This window comes from Papilio polytes, unplaced genomic scaffold (assembly GCF_000836215.1).
Source record: "Papilio polytes unplaced genomic scaffold, Ppol_1.0 DF824437.1, whole genome shotgun sequence".
NCBI lineage: Eukaryota > Metazoa > Arthropoda > Insecta > Lepidoptera > Papilionidae > Papilio > Papilio polytes.
The window spans coordinates 201911-215084 of NW_013524767.1; the positions used below are offsets into that span (position 1 = coordinate 201911).

General features: G+C 32.5%; 1 protein-coding gene and 1 long non-coding RNA gene across 2 annotated transcripts; both read left to right on the forward strand.

Annotated features, from left to right (window-relative positions):
- Nucleotides 1–6: 6 nt before the first annotated feature.
- Nucleotides 7–8341, forward strand: LOC106110096. The gene is made up of 11 exons (XM_013291844.1): nucleotides 7–85; nucleotides 4613–4730; nucleotides 5138–5311; nucleotides 5458–5558; nucleotides 5629–5820; nucleotides 6128–6225; nucleotides 6351–6458; nucleotides 6770–6913; nucleotides 7617–7759; nucleotides 7970–8023; nucleotides 8169–8341. The coding sequence occupies exons 1-11, from the start codon at nucleotides 44–46 to the stop codon at nucleotides 8192–8194; spliced, it is 1200 nt and encodes a 399-aa protein (XP_013147298.1). The 5' UTR covers nucleotides 7–43; the 3' UTR covers nucleotides 8195–8341.
- Nucleotides 8342–11361: 3020 nt separating this feature from the next.
- Nucleotides 11362–12962, forward strand: LOC106110546. Its single transcript, XR_001226101.1, has 3 exons — nucleotides 11362–11644; nucleotides 11820–12573; nucleotides 12643–12962. It is a non-coding gene; the product is annotated as an uncharacterized LOC106110546 (long non-coding RNA).
- Nucleotides 12963–13174: the final 212 nt, after the last annotated feature.

Consider the following 13174-nt stretch of genomic DNA (forward strand, 5'->3'; position numbering starts at 1 on the left):
CCATTGCTTAAACCATTCAACAAGTGCGTATTCATACGAAAAGATGGCAAACACAAGGATTTCAGCTTTTGGCCTGATCGCCACGGTAAGTACGAATGTTTTTCTTATTTTCCGATTGTTAATATATTGATGTAAAATATAAAGTATTTATTCAATTAAAATGTTTTAACCAACCTCTTACAATAATAAATTTTCATTTTATAAGGTGAAAAATAAAATTAAAATAAACGCAGATACACTAACGAACAAAATTTTTAATGTCCTTTGAAAATAAACATGTACGGAGCCGGGCACATTACTAGAACGACATTTAACTCTTTGATTACGAAAAAAATATCACAGCTCATGTTTAATCCGATCTCGAACGTAAGTGATAATTGTAACTGCCGTTTTTAGAATCACAGCGTTACCTGACATTACTTGGGGACTATTGTTAAAATAATCAATGAGTGTGATCAACCATCTTGGATTCGTGATTTTCATAAAGATATTTATAATTCCGATTAAGTGATAGGGAGTACTGAGATGTTATGCGATTAACATAAATGATATTGGTTGTAGAAGGAGGTCACGCGACCTCTAACACCTTGTCTCTTACTAATAATGCTGTTAAATAACTATTGAAAAACAATTCTTTTTAATATAATGTTAATTCGACATTTTGAAAAATTTCGATTGTACATGATAATTAGTTAACGTAATTTCAAGAAAAATGATAGACAGCTGTGACAAAGCATCCAGCTCATAAGCACGTTTATTTTATATATATGATTTTTTTGTCTTTTTCTAATTAGAATCATTTTGAGTTATAATTAAAATAAACAAGGATAAAATCCATTTTAATTTTTTAAAGTTAATCATTACTTTTATACTCTGCATCTAGTACTATGTTATTTAATCCACATATCTTTATTTCTTATTTTTATTAAAAGAAATAAAATTAAAACGTATTATATAAAAAAATAGAGCACCACGGGCTGCGGAATCCGATGACTCAAGCAACCAGTGGTGAGGGCTGCTGACAGGTCCTCCTCACTATACATGCGGTTTCAAAAATAACTGCCTTTTGAATCAGGCCCTAAATCCAACTGTATAGCGAAAGCTTCTTGAGATGTTGGCCGAAGCTCTTCACTATTAGCCCATGCACCAAAACTATATATATACTATATTTTCAATACTAACATCTTTAGCATATGTCGAATTTGTATTTATATGCTTATTTTCTATGATTTGGGATAAAAAACAGCGTAGGATTCATATGTAGTTAGTAAATGGCTCTACATAAATACATAATATATTGTAGGTGACACAATGATGGTAATAACAATACATTGGGTTGGAGGAAGTAAAAAATTTAGTCCATATATTGCACATTTGATGTTAAACAATTTGTTTCATGTTTGCATTTTTAAAATTATTATTAACTTTTCCACTGAAGCCTGACTTTCTTAGCAAAGATTAAGTAAGAGAAATCAATATTAAAGGAATATTTTAGTAACCATTAACCAATTGAGAGCTAGTTAATGCAGCTAATCATTATATGTATGATTCTTTTGGAAATAAATTTATTTGAAAAATAACTATCAAGATTGTTCATTACTTTACATAAATACTTTATCTTTTTACATTGCTCGGTTTATGTACTTGCTTTGGCGATTGTCATTGTGTAAGTAATATTTATAATTAACCACACAACTGTTTCAATGTTTGTATTCAGTTTATACAATTAACTTGAACAAAAAACAGTATAAATATGCATTATAAGTTAGTAAATACATTATTCCTCTCTTATAGTGCTTTCTATTAGCTATGCATATTTTTTTTCATCTGCATCTTACTATTACATTAAATGTCAATATATATGTTCTGAAGCCATGCGAATGCATCTTTTTACATATATTTAATCATCATTGATCAAGAAATCTTTAGTAAATTATCCAAATATTCCTTTATATAAGCTTAATTTTAATAAGAAAGCTCATTTATTAATACATACATATACATAATATCCAAAACATTAAATAAAATCAATAATTTAATTACTCTATATGCCTTAACATGGAAACATGGCAGTTGTTAAAATCTTTGCGGACATTCACATAGCACAGCACATCTCGGAGCCAAACACTATCATATGAGCCTATCCCATTACATAATTATTGTAAAGAAATTAGAAATTAGTTTTTTGAATATATGGTTTATTTCTTATTTTGAGACCATTTATCCATTGAAATATCCTTTGTCTATATAATTTGGTAGTTATTTCAAATAGCCGAGTAACTTATTATTTACTATTTCCTTCTATTAATATAAAAACAATAAAACTAATTAAACCACAAGCTTATTAACATACTGTTGTTTTGAATTCACGAAATTTAATAAACAATAATTTTTTGTTACTTCCTTTTTAGTTTGTAAATTCCTCTATTTTTGTGCAACGGGAGCAACAGCTCTTTTAACAAAAAGTCTATAAGCGATGGAAATATTACAATTCGGCCACTTTACACATGAGTGATGTATCGTCACGTCATAACATCATGATATACTTTCGCACATCTTGATACGAACAGCTATCTAATCGGTAGTACAACACAACTGTCACATTCTCCCAACTTATGTTACGAAACCTTATCACTTATCATCTGGCAGAATTCTTTTACCATGCTGTATCTAGGAAATAACTATTCTATTTCTTAAATTTAACGTCAGACGCTCACTTGAAATATTATTTGTCAATTCTCTAAGTCGATAGCTCTGCGCTCCATGTTATCTACATGTTATTTACCTGTTACGTTTCAAATCCAACTGGAACTGTAGTAATCCAAACAATTTTTCATTCAGTAAATCACTTATTATCACTTTTGTTTGTGTTTTTGCTGCCGGCGCTAAGCAATAACCTGCAACTGCAGATGATGTAACCCACCCACTATGACAACTGTCAACGTAACTTTTAACAGGACAGAAAACAGATAATAAAGCCGAGACTCTGCCTTTCCAGTTTAATTGCTAACTGTAATATAAATAATCGGAATTTGGACAACTATTAGCATTAATTTCATGTTTACTTTCTTTTATCAAATACTAAGAATAACTTTTTAGGAGTAATAGTGACTGTCAGGAAGAATACTCTCAATTTGCCAAGCGAAATGTAGTTATGAATAATAATTATTTCAGTACGAATGTAAAACCTATTTAGTTTATTATCGCGGCCACCTATTTATACCGTTTTGTAAAACTTGATTTTTTAAAACTTTACAAATTCCTATTTCGCGATATTTTACCAATAATGTAATTTACACTGGAACTGCGCACGGCTTAGACAGCCGCATAATTTCATTTAAACGAAATCACATTAGGGAACGTCCATTATCAGGTGATGTTTTGGCAAGTTTTTGACTCCCACCCAGCTGGTGATATGAAGTAATGAGTCTTTAGGCTCCCCCTTCTCCGTACCCAAAACTACGTGTATTTTCCAAATATTATATTTAAATAACTACAGGAATAATGCGAGTAATTAATATGCTTAAGAAAGGAGTGTTCAGATATGACGGATGATAGAGATATATGGAAGAGCAGTACATACTGTGACGACCCTCCGTAAGGGATAAGGGCAAGTGGATGATGAATGCGAGCTACAGTATTTGGCTTGTTGAAAAAATTGGATTTTATTTTAACGCCTCCCCTCCACCTTGTGATATATATACAGATAGTAATATTATGTTTGTACGGCGTCGGCAGTGGACTGGATATCCACGGCGGAGGAATTCATATCGTATATTAAAAACGACGCCACTTAAGGGAACATGGCGTCTGTGTATATATGTACATATGTATTAAACTGTTGTATTGATACATGACGTGGTGTGCTGAAGCGAGGTGTGCGCAGGGTATTAAAGTTATAGAGAAAATAATTATTAAAGTAGCGTCCAGAACTGGTTAATAAGCAGCTATTTATCAAATTAAATACATTGTTTCTTCCTACGCTCAGTTTCATACTAAGATATTTAGTAAACAACCTTTTGTGACTATAATTTAATATACTCCTAAGCGTTAACTGTCTGTATTTAGTTCTTGGAATTTAAATGTTAAGCTTTATTTTTAATATTGGTTTACTTAATTCATGATCCCACAACCCTTATTACATTAACAGCAGTATACTGAAAAGAATCTCCGAACACTTCGCTTCGCGGTCAACATTTTAACGGAATTTGTAGTTTAAGCATGGCGCGGCATTATCATTTAAGATATAACATATTCAAATGTCGTTTCAGTACTCGGCCGTAAAATTTTTATCGTCAAGGAATGTGAATGCGTTATGTATTTTTGTCGCTCAGTTTGCTTTTGATTTTAAAGTTTACATAACAATTATTTATTAATGAATCTTACTTATCATACTAATATTATAAATGCGAAAATTTAGATGGTTGGATGTTTGTTAGAGTTTGTAGCTTAAACTGCTGAACGGTTCGTGATTAAACTTGGCATAGATGTAGAGAATAGTCTAGAAGAACACATGGGCTACGTTCTTTTGATTTTTTGTTAACTTTCACGCGGGCGGAGTCCCCTGCGAATTCTTGTTATTTAATAGGTACTTGTAATATTTTTTTTCCAGGTGCAAGCTATTATTCTACTGTTTTTGACTATATTTTTAATTTTACACGCTTACTGTGTAATTGATTTTGTTGGTGACACATTCATAGCAGTTATGATAAAGACCTTATACTTCCACGGTAAGTAACCGGGTTATTTTATATGTATTTTCTTAATTACTTCCTTTATAGATTAAGATGTAGCAGTTTTTCATTCCTTTCGTAACTGATTGAATCAATATATTATGATGTATAAAGTTGCAATTCGTCTTAAAACTTAAATAAAAATAATCATAAATTACCGAAATGTAAATCTTTACGTTCACTTGATGTATGTTTTGTGCAACATTTAGTAACCAGACAAGTTGTAGACATTCATTACATGTGAATTCGTGTGCCATTATCAACCTGATCAGATAATTTAGTTTAGTTTCAATTTGACTTCCCACTTACGATGGAACGTCAGCAAGCTATCACTAAAAGAACTATAATAGGGCACGTAATGTGTTAGGCATTGAACAGGAGTACAAGTTTAGGCTACCTTGCAGATCCTGGCCTGTGCGGCGACACCATAAACATAGGGACTCTGATAGATGGAATAGCCGACCAGGCGTTCATTAAGATGGAATATGCACCTTTCACCTATAACCGCACATTATACTTCATTTGGGGCAACTTTGCTGTCGCTATATTGTGTCTAATTGCCAATGAACTGATGTTCAGTAAGTACTCATTCTTAATTTGATGTTCAAGTTTTATAATGTAGTCAAAGAAAATTACTGACGATTTCATCTTCTGTTTAACAATGTATGTTATTTGACAAAACATTTTTTTTTATATAAGCATTAACTTATTATTTATATTACAGTTAACTGGTCAATAATTCCATGGCTTCTGGTCTCATTGGTAGCTTGCTTGCTAGACTTTTCAGGGATCCTCATTTATCTGAACGAGACTTACGCCACGAAGGTTAGTGATGTTGTATTCTATTTACTGCAGCAAACTGTCCAATTATTAACATAAATGAATTTATTCGCAGACCCTGCCCGATGTCATGGTTTATATAGGAGCTAAATCATTTGGCACAGGCAATTTGGCTCTGGATACGGCGTCAGTGGCACCCATCATGTCTCTTATCATATCCAAGTGTGTAGTCTTCTTAATCATAAATTGTACACTCCTTGTGTGGCATGCTATGGACCGGAATGATCAATATAATACTTATGTAAATGTAAGTTAAACAACTTATTTTTATTTTATTTACCTAAATCTTTTTCCGATGAATATACCGATTTGCTTAGTTAGATGAAATACTTTAAGATGTACTTGATGTTATCAAGCGTAACTTAAGTACAGAAATTTGTCGCATTACTGATAGCAATTCTGATTCACTAAAATGGATTGATTGGATGGACTTTGCCGGAATTAGACATATTTATTTTAACTAAACAAGATTATTATGAATTATTGCTTTGACTTAAGTTAGCAATGTTCTAAGTACCTAAGTCGTACTGATTACACATTCGGAGGTTTTTTAGGCTATTGCCGCGGCGGAGAATCCTATCTCACCGGCCGACTTTCCGCTGGAGACTATTGACGTTAGTCCGCAACGCTTGCCGCGACCCAGCCTCTACAGGTACCATCTCTCTTAACCCTCCACCTCCACCATTACCCCCAACCACTTATCTCAACAACACAATATATGTTTAGGTTCTTTTATATTTACATTATAACAAATATCTATTTATATTGTAACAATAGGAATGATCGTTTTGTGGCCACGTTGAGACTACGAGATATAGAAGCCGACTGCAGCCCCGCGCCTCGAGAACTCACCATTGCGCAGCGCCAACCAGAACCATTATCACGGCGAGTTCTGTTTATATTCAACTTTGTAATATGCACTTTAAATACTCATATCATTAGTCTACTTTATGTGTTTGTCAGTTTTCGTCGTACAGATCGATCTTCCTCACTCCCTTCTCAATTATGTCACATTTCACGCAAGCAATCCACTCCTAAATGCCCCGTACTAGTTACGAGTATGTTAATAGTTTAACACCAAGTTTATTAATTCTGATCCGCCTATTTGTAACAATGGAATAAATTACATTCTATTATAATCTCGATAACTTATACAAATAGGAAACTACTTGGATCTAATAGAGTGTTACAAACAGGAATCAACGCGCTTTCTCCGCCGAGGACATCCGGATTCGTGTACCCGACGCCTTACTATCCTTACCCCAGCGCCTGGAGAAAATAATTGCGGATGAATCGAAGAATTTGGAATTTAGAAATGAATTGAGACAAATTAATGAAATGTTAGTTTGAATTATTTATTTTATTATTCTGTAATTCACAAAACTTTTTGAAGCAAGGCAAGGATAGTAAAATTTTTATTGATAATTATAAACATTATAATTAGTTTTCAAAAGTTGTTCAACACAAGTAAGACATGGTGGAAAATAAATGTTTGTTATGTTGTTAAGGCATGAGGCCGCCAAGACGGGAGGTATCGGCCAAGGGTCGATATTATTCCCGGAGTGTACATTGATTCTCTCGAAGGAATTGGAACAAACTATGAAATACCAGAAACGATGCCTGGACAATTTCACGTACACATTTAAGTACAATACAAACATAACAACCCGGTGTCCGTGTCGTTTCCCAAGCTACAGACAGACGACTTCTATATCAAACGACGTTAGCGTCTCTAAAAGCCTTACACAATGCTCACACAATTTCATTGACTTTAGGTAGAAGGCATTACGGAAGGCCTATGTTCAATAGTGTGCAGATAAAATCTGATGATGATGATTGACTTAGTCTTGTCCTTTTCTCTCCTTGCTTTGTTTCTAATTAATTAATTAACATTAATATAAAGATTTTTATTTTACTACTAAACTCAAAAACTACTAAATCAATTTAAATATTCTTGCACTATTAGAAAGCTACATTGTCCGTGAGTAAGATTGGGATATTTACTACTGCTGGTAACAATGAAATATTTAAATACTACATCAGAAACAAGATCTTCGAGGAGTACAAGGTTTGGTGGCTGTCGGATTACAAACCGGAGAGACGCCTGGACCATATGCGCATGCGCACCGACTCCTTCCCCGTTTTCAATGATACTGCGAAGGCAGCCTCACCCTCCAGGAGGAATTGTGAGTATTACCTTATCTATATTGTCTTCAAACACTCGTTTTTTTTCTTTTTGGGTTATTTTAACTCAACGATCGACTGATATTTGATTAATATTAATTATTAATAATATTAAAAACTGTAATAGTAATATTATTGATTAAAATGTCGACTTGTATTTAGATAAATCGTAATTCCTAAAACTGTTAACTATAAACTGTAATTTGTTCCAGCCGTTGACAGCGTCCTCTACTCTAAAGCTATGAGGCAATCAGTGCTCTTTACGTGTGAGTATTACTCGTATACTAACATTGCTCGTAGTTTTGTATTTATTGACATAATATCTTCTACTAAATGTGGTAGTGGTCATTATATTAAGATCGATTATGGCTGAATATATTCAATATTAACGTGAGTTTTTTCTATTTTTAGCTCAAGATCCTGACGTCCTGTATTAATATCTTTGCGTGGTTCTTAACTAAAACGTTTTAACAACATTTAAGATTTATTTTAAAGCCTTTGTATATCCAAAGGTATATATATGTATTCATAAGTATATAAAGCTCTTACATTTTAACTATATAGCATACAGAAATAGAAATTATAACCCCTTTTATTTTCTATTTCATATTTAAAACATTTTAAAATGTTTAATTTTTTTTTTAATTTAAATATATACCTATTTTGTGTTTGCTTTCCTATTTCCAGAAAATGAAATCAGGATAAGCTAAAAACACAATCAAAATGTAGGCTATATATATTCTGCGTAATACTTTATCTTTTAAGAAGATAATTAATTTTACATTATATTGTTTAAATTTAAATTCTTTGGTTTTTATGTAAAAAAAGTAGATGAGTTTACGACCTTTGTTAATTTAACGGCGACGTCTCATTGTGCAGTGAAGAAGCTGTACACGCTTAGGTGTTATGTTACAGCGCACGCATAGTTTTAATTTCTTTATACATTGTCTTCGTAAATTTATTTCTCATATTAGTGAACGTTTATTTGAATAAAATTAAAGTAAATTTATAGTCAGATATAACGTAGTTTAATCGTGTAAGGAAATCCGATGACGTAACACTTTCTTGTTTTTTTTTTTATAACTAATTTGTTAAAATGTACATTACATTATTACTCTCACAGATTTTAATTTTGATTAATACTTAATGTGTTCAAGATATGTTTTTATGAGTTTACGTGTTTTCGTGCCATTAGTCCTACAACCAAAACAAGTAATTATTATTTTTTTATCATTGGTTATTTAAGTTATCTAACCATATATGTAAGTATTACTATTAACGCGTAGTCTTTAATGTAACTATAATATTCGCTTTAGAAAACTTCACAAAAAACAAAATAAAAAAATGCGTAAAGTAACTTGTAGGTAACTAATTCGAATGTAAGTATACAAATATATATTTTTCATGGGACATATTTACTTCCTCATATTTGAATTATAAAAGGAATAACTTTGTATTTAAAAGTATATAAAACGGTACATTTTTTCACGTGACTCGGAGACTGAGCCCGAGTGAAGTGACGCGCCCTTAGCCGCGCACTCACCCCCGGCTCAGTTACCACCCCCGCACCCCCATCGAGTGTTGTATTTTAATTTAACTGTTAGTCATTCCACATTAGATTTTTTATCTTTATTTTTATCTTCATATGTGAATTTTTAATTGTTATTAGATTTTGATATTTTGTAAAGTTTATTATTTTTAATATTTTTGTTTCTGTGATTTTTTTAATGATACTCTAATTTGTTTTGCGTAAGAGTAAATGTACAGAGTCTAGAGTTGTTAGTGCTAGTAGCCACGGTCACCGCTGGCCCGGCTGGCATGTCACACTGGATACCGATAGATAGTTACCGAAGTTGATGCTATTAGTATTTTTCTATAAGCTACAGTTTTCTAGTCTTCGTTATTTTACTGTTAATTTTCTATATTTAATTGTTAACTATTGTTTATAAGTAATACTTTTTTATTAGTAATTTCTAGTTTATGCGCTATTCAGTATTTTCACGTATATCTGCCGTCGGGCGATCCAGAACCAGAGATATCTAATTTTTCCCTATATTTATAAATTATTAATTACATTAGAAATAAATGTTAGAAAAATTAATTAAATAAAGTAATAAAAAAATATGTATGTTTCTACTGAAATTAGATTTTTCGCTGGTTTTGTTTTAACTAATTATTATTAAAATTTAGTCGTAAACTGCGAGCTTATAAAACAAACTTACGTAAAAGAAATGCAGTATTTTATGTTTCTGTTGTCATCAAAAAAAAATGTGAATTTTAAAATAATTTTATGCAAACGAAATAACCGTGCTTTAAATAAACCATATAATTTTAAGGCAACATTTGTTTTCTTTCACCTAAAACTCTTCTTTTCCCTTCAAAAGTAGATATGCAAGGGATTCATTGTAAAATGACGATCACTAAGTAACGAGAACACTTCTTAGTTGTGTCTTAGGACTAGCAAGAACTGAACTGCGTAAAAGGTTAGAGTATCAGGAAAGTATTGGTAACTGGAAACATGGGGAGCTAATTCTAAAAAAAACTGTAGTGTAAGTCTATAAAAATTAAACAATTATTACAAACCTTTATTTCATACTTAACAAAGTCCTAGGTCCAAATACGGAGTAGACGAGTAAGTATAGGTAAATAAAAGGTGCCAAATAAACTGACAATTACATAAACCTCAATTAAAAACTTCTTATTTGCTAATTCCTATTACGATGCGGTTTCTATCCCGTCGATTAACAAGTAGCTCCGCTGTACCGCGTAGTACATCTGGCAGCTACGGGCGCCACACGTCTGCAAATTACTCACATAACCTTCACCACCTAACTAGAGTTAAATTCATTAACTCCGATTACTTTATAATTACAGATGAAACTTAGAAATTTGATGTCATTTAAATTTTTCAAGATCTACATATATCGAATACAAGGTGGTAATTACAGATAATATTGTTAAAAGGTATAATACAACTGTGAACCGTCGGCTGTTCATGGCCGGACTCACATATCTGTGGGCAAAGTATAATGTGTACATCTCTGAAGGTATACTTAGAAGTTTGTTTATAAGACTGAGGAGTGGGAACTCCGACGGTGGTACCAGGTGGAGAAAGAGGGAAATGACAATGAGAGTGCCGGTGACGACCAGCCGGGGCGTGACGCTCGATGACTTGAAGGTGATGACGTCTGCGATAGAATAGCTGGAGTAGAACAAGCTCCAAATGCGCCAGCCCCAACACGCTAGCAGCAGCCCCGCTAGCGTCTCCTCCGGCGTCATTACATCCTGATACTATTCATTTATATATAATTCCGAGACACATCGTAATATACAATTTATCGTCTAATTTTCACAAATAATTTTAAACGTCATCTTCACGTCTAAACATAAATCCATTTGACACATTATCTTTTTAATTCCCCATCGTGTAAACTGTCTGATCTCTATAAACCTATGTGTAAAGCTTATTACATAATTTCTTACACTACAAACTATTTTAAGAGTAGTAATTAAAAAATTCTGTGTTTTCAAGACTTTGCAAATATAACGAAAAGGTGAGTGAGGCGTACGTAACAAGCGGCGTGGCTGTTCGATACCGTAGCCGCTGCCGTTGCTAAGCGACGATTTGTGATAAATAAGATAAAGAATCTTATCGTTAAATAAAGAGAAATAAACAACAATAAAACAAGCATAAAATAAATAAAATACTTTCTACTGAATTTGAAGGATGTTTTTGCGAGTCTATCTAACAATGTTTATTTCTTTTATAAAAAAAACATAAACTACGTCGTCATTGCCGTTAGAAGGATTGCTAATTAAATTCAAGAAACAGCCATTAGCTAAAGCAAGGGTATTGCAAAAATGTTTACAATTAAACAGTAAACAAGGTTTGTATAAAATTTTACTGTTAATTAGTGATAAACGAATGAAGTGAATTTATTTTAGTCTACACGACAGCGAAGGCATCTCTCGGGTATTCCCTGTACCAAAACGACTTTACTAAAATGCCCGCTAATGCGCTAAATCGAGTTTTGATATAACTTTGCGCTTATTATTTTTCAGAAGCTTGAAAACGACAATATTCATATTTACACTCACAGTAGCGGCGTTGGGATTGGACGCGGTCGCGCAACCGCCCAGGGCGCCTGATTTAAACAAACCACAGTAGTTGTAATAAAAGAGTGAGCGCCGTTGCAATCTTGCTACCTTTTCCGATACTGCGACTTTTCATAGCCGTATTGCATAGAAATATATAACGTACTTGAACATGTTATCACAGTTTATTCAAAGGAATTCAGTGTGAGTGGGATGACAAGGAAGGTGAAGTTTTCCGTTCTACATATTAAGCGCGTAATTAACGGCTCGGAGTAGTTAACGGCAGCCGCCCTGCACTCGAGGACTAGATAACAAACTTCTCAACTAATAAAATCCAAGCTCTCTCTGATAATTATGTAAAACTACTTTTTTCTTCAGCGAGGAATTTACTTTGAAGATTTGAAATTGCATTTCCTTCACCAGATATCTATATAATTTTTTTTAGTATTAAAGGCATTATATAGATATTATATTAATTATAAGCTTTTTAAAAAGGGTCGGTCATGAAAATGAACATAAGCCGGTAATGATTATTTTAAATAATCTGCGTTTTGTTTCTATAAATTCACTTTTTAACAGTTTATTGCAGTTAACAAACAGTATTAACCTTCTACAAAGACTTATTCACTTCATGTTAAGTCAACACATATCTAAAAGGCACCTAACGCACCCGCTGTGGAGACGGGGCGCCTCCACGTCGGGGGGAGAGCTGATTTGTTCGGTACGACGATTTTTACTAAATAATTTTATCTTGTACTAATAAATACAACAATCACCCGTTATTCTACAGGTATACTTATAATATTGTTATTTATTTAAAAAAATCATCGATACAGAATCTATAGCTGGAAAGTGACTTACAAGTTGCAGTTATAATCGAGAGTCGATTTCCGCAATAATGTGCGTGACGTAAACATGTATACACTCATTGAAAATAACATTAATTGGGAGTATGTAGCATATCAAATTTAAAACTAATTTACTATATGTTCTCCAAAAACATATTTAAAACACACAGCATTTTCAACAAATATCATATTGTGTTTTGTTTTGGTTATAATATTATTAATTCGCGTTTTATAAATTCGACGAAGTAAATAACATCAGTGAGGAAAATAATCCCAAAAAAGGCCCTCCGTTTGCCTTTTTTCACGTCTTTGTATTGTGCTCCGGTTAAGGTTCTATAGAATATGTCTATAAAATATATACATTCATAATATATATTATTAAATCAATAAATATATATTAAATCAAAAATCGTTGTCAATTTCATATGAAATAGAAGCAAAATCAAATAAAATTTTATTGTTAGCTTAGTTAAT

What these genes read in the sequence shown, in the direction of transcription:
- LOC106110096 (XM_013291844.1), top strand. Translation starts at nt 44, where the DNA reads ATGGCAAACACAAGGATTTCAGCTTTTGGCCTGATCGCCACG. An exon ending in AAAGACCTTATACTTCCACG is followed by an intron (nt 4,731 to 5,137) that starts GTAAGTAACCGG and finishes GCTACCTTGCAG; the next exon opens with ATCCTGGCCTGTGCGGCGAC. An exon ending in CTCACCCTCCAGGAGGAATT is followed by an intron (nt 7,760 to 7,969) that starts GTGAGTATTACC and finishes AATTTGTTCCAG; the next exon opens with CCGTTGACAGCGTCCTCTAC.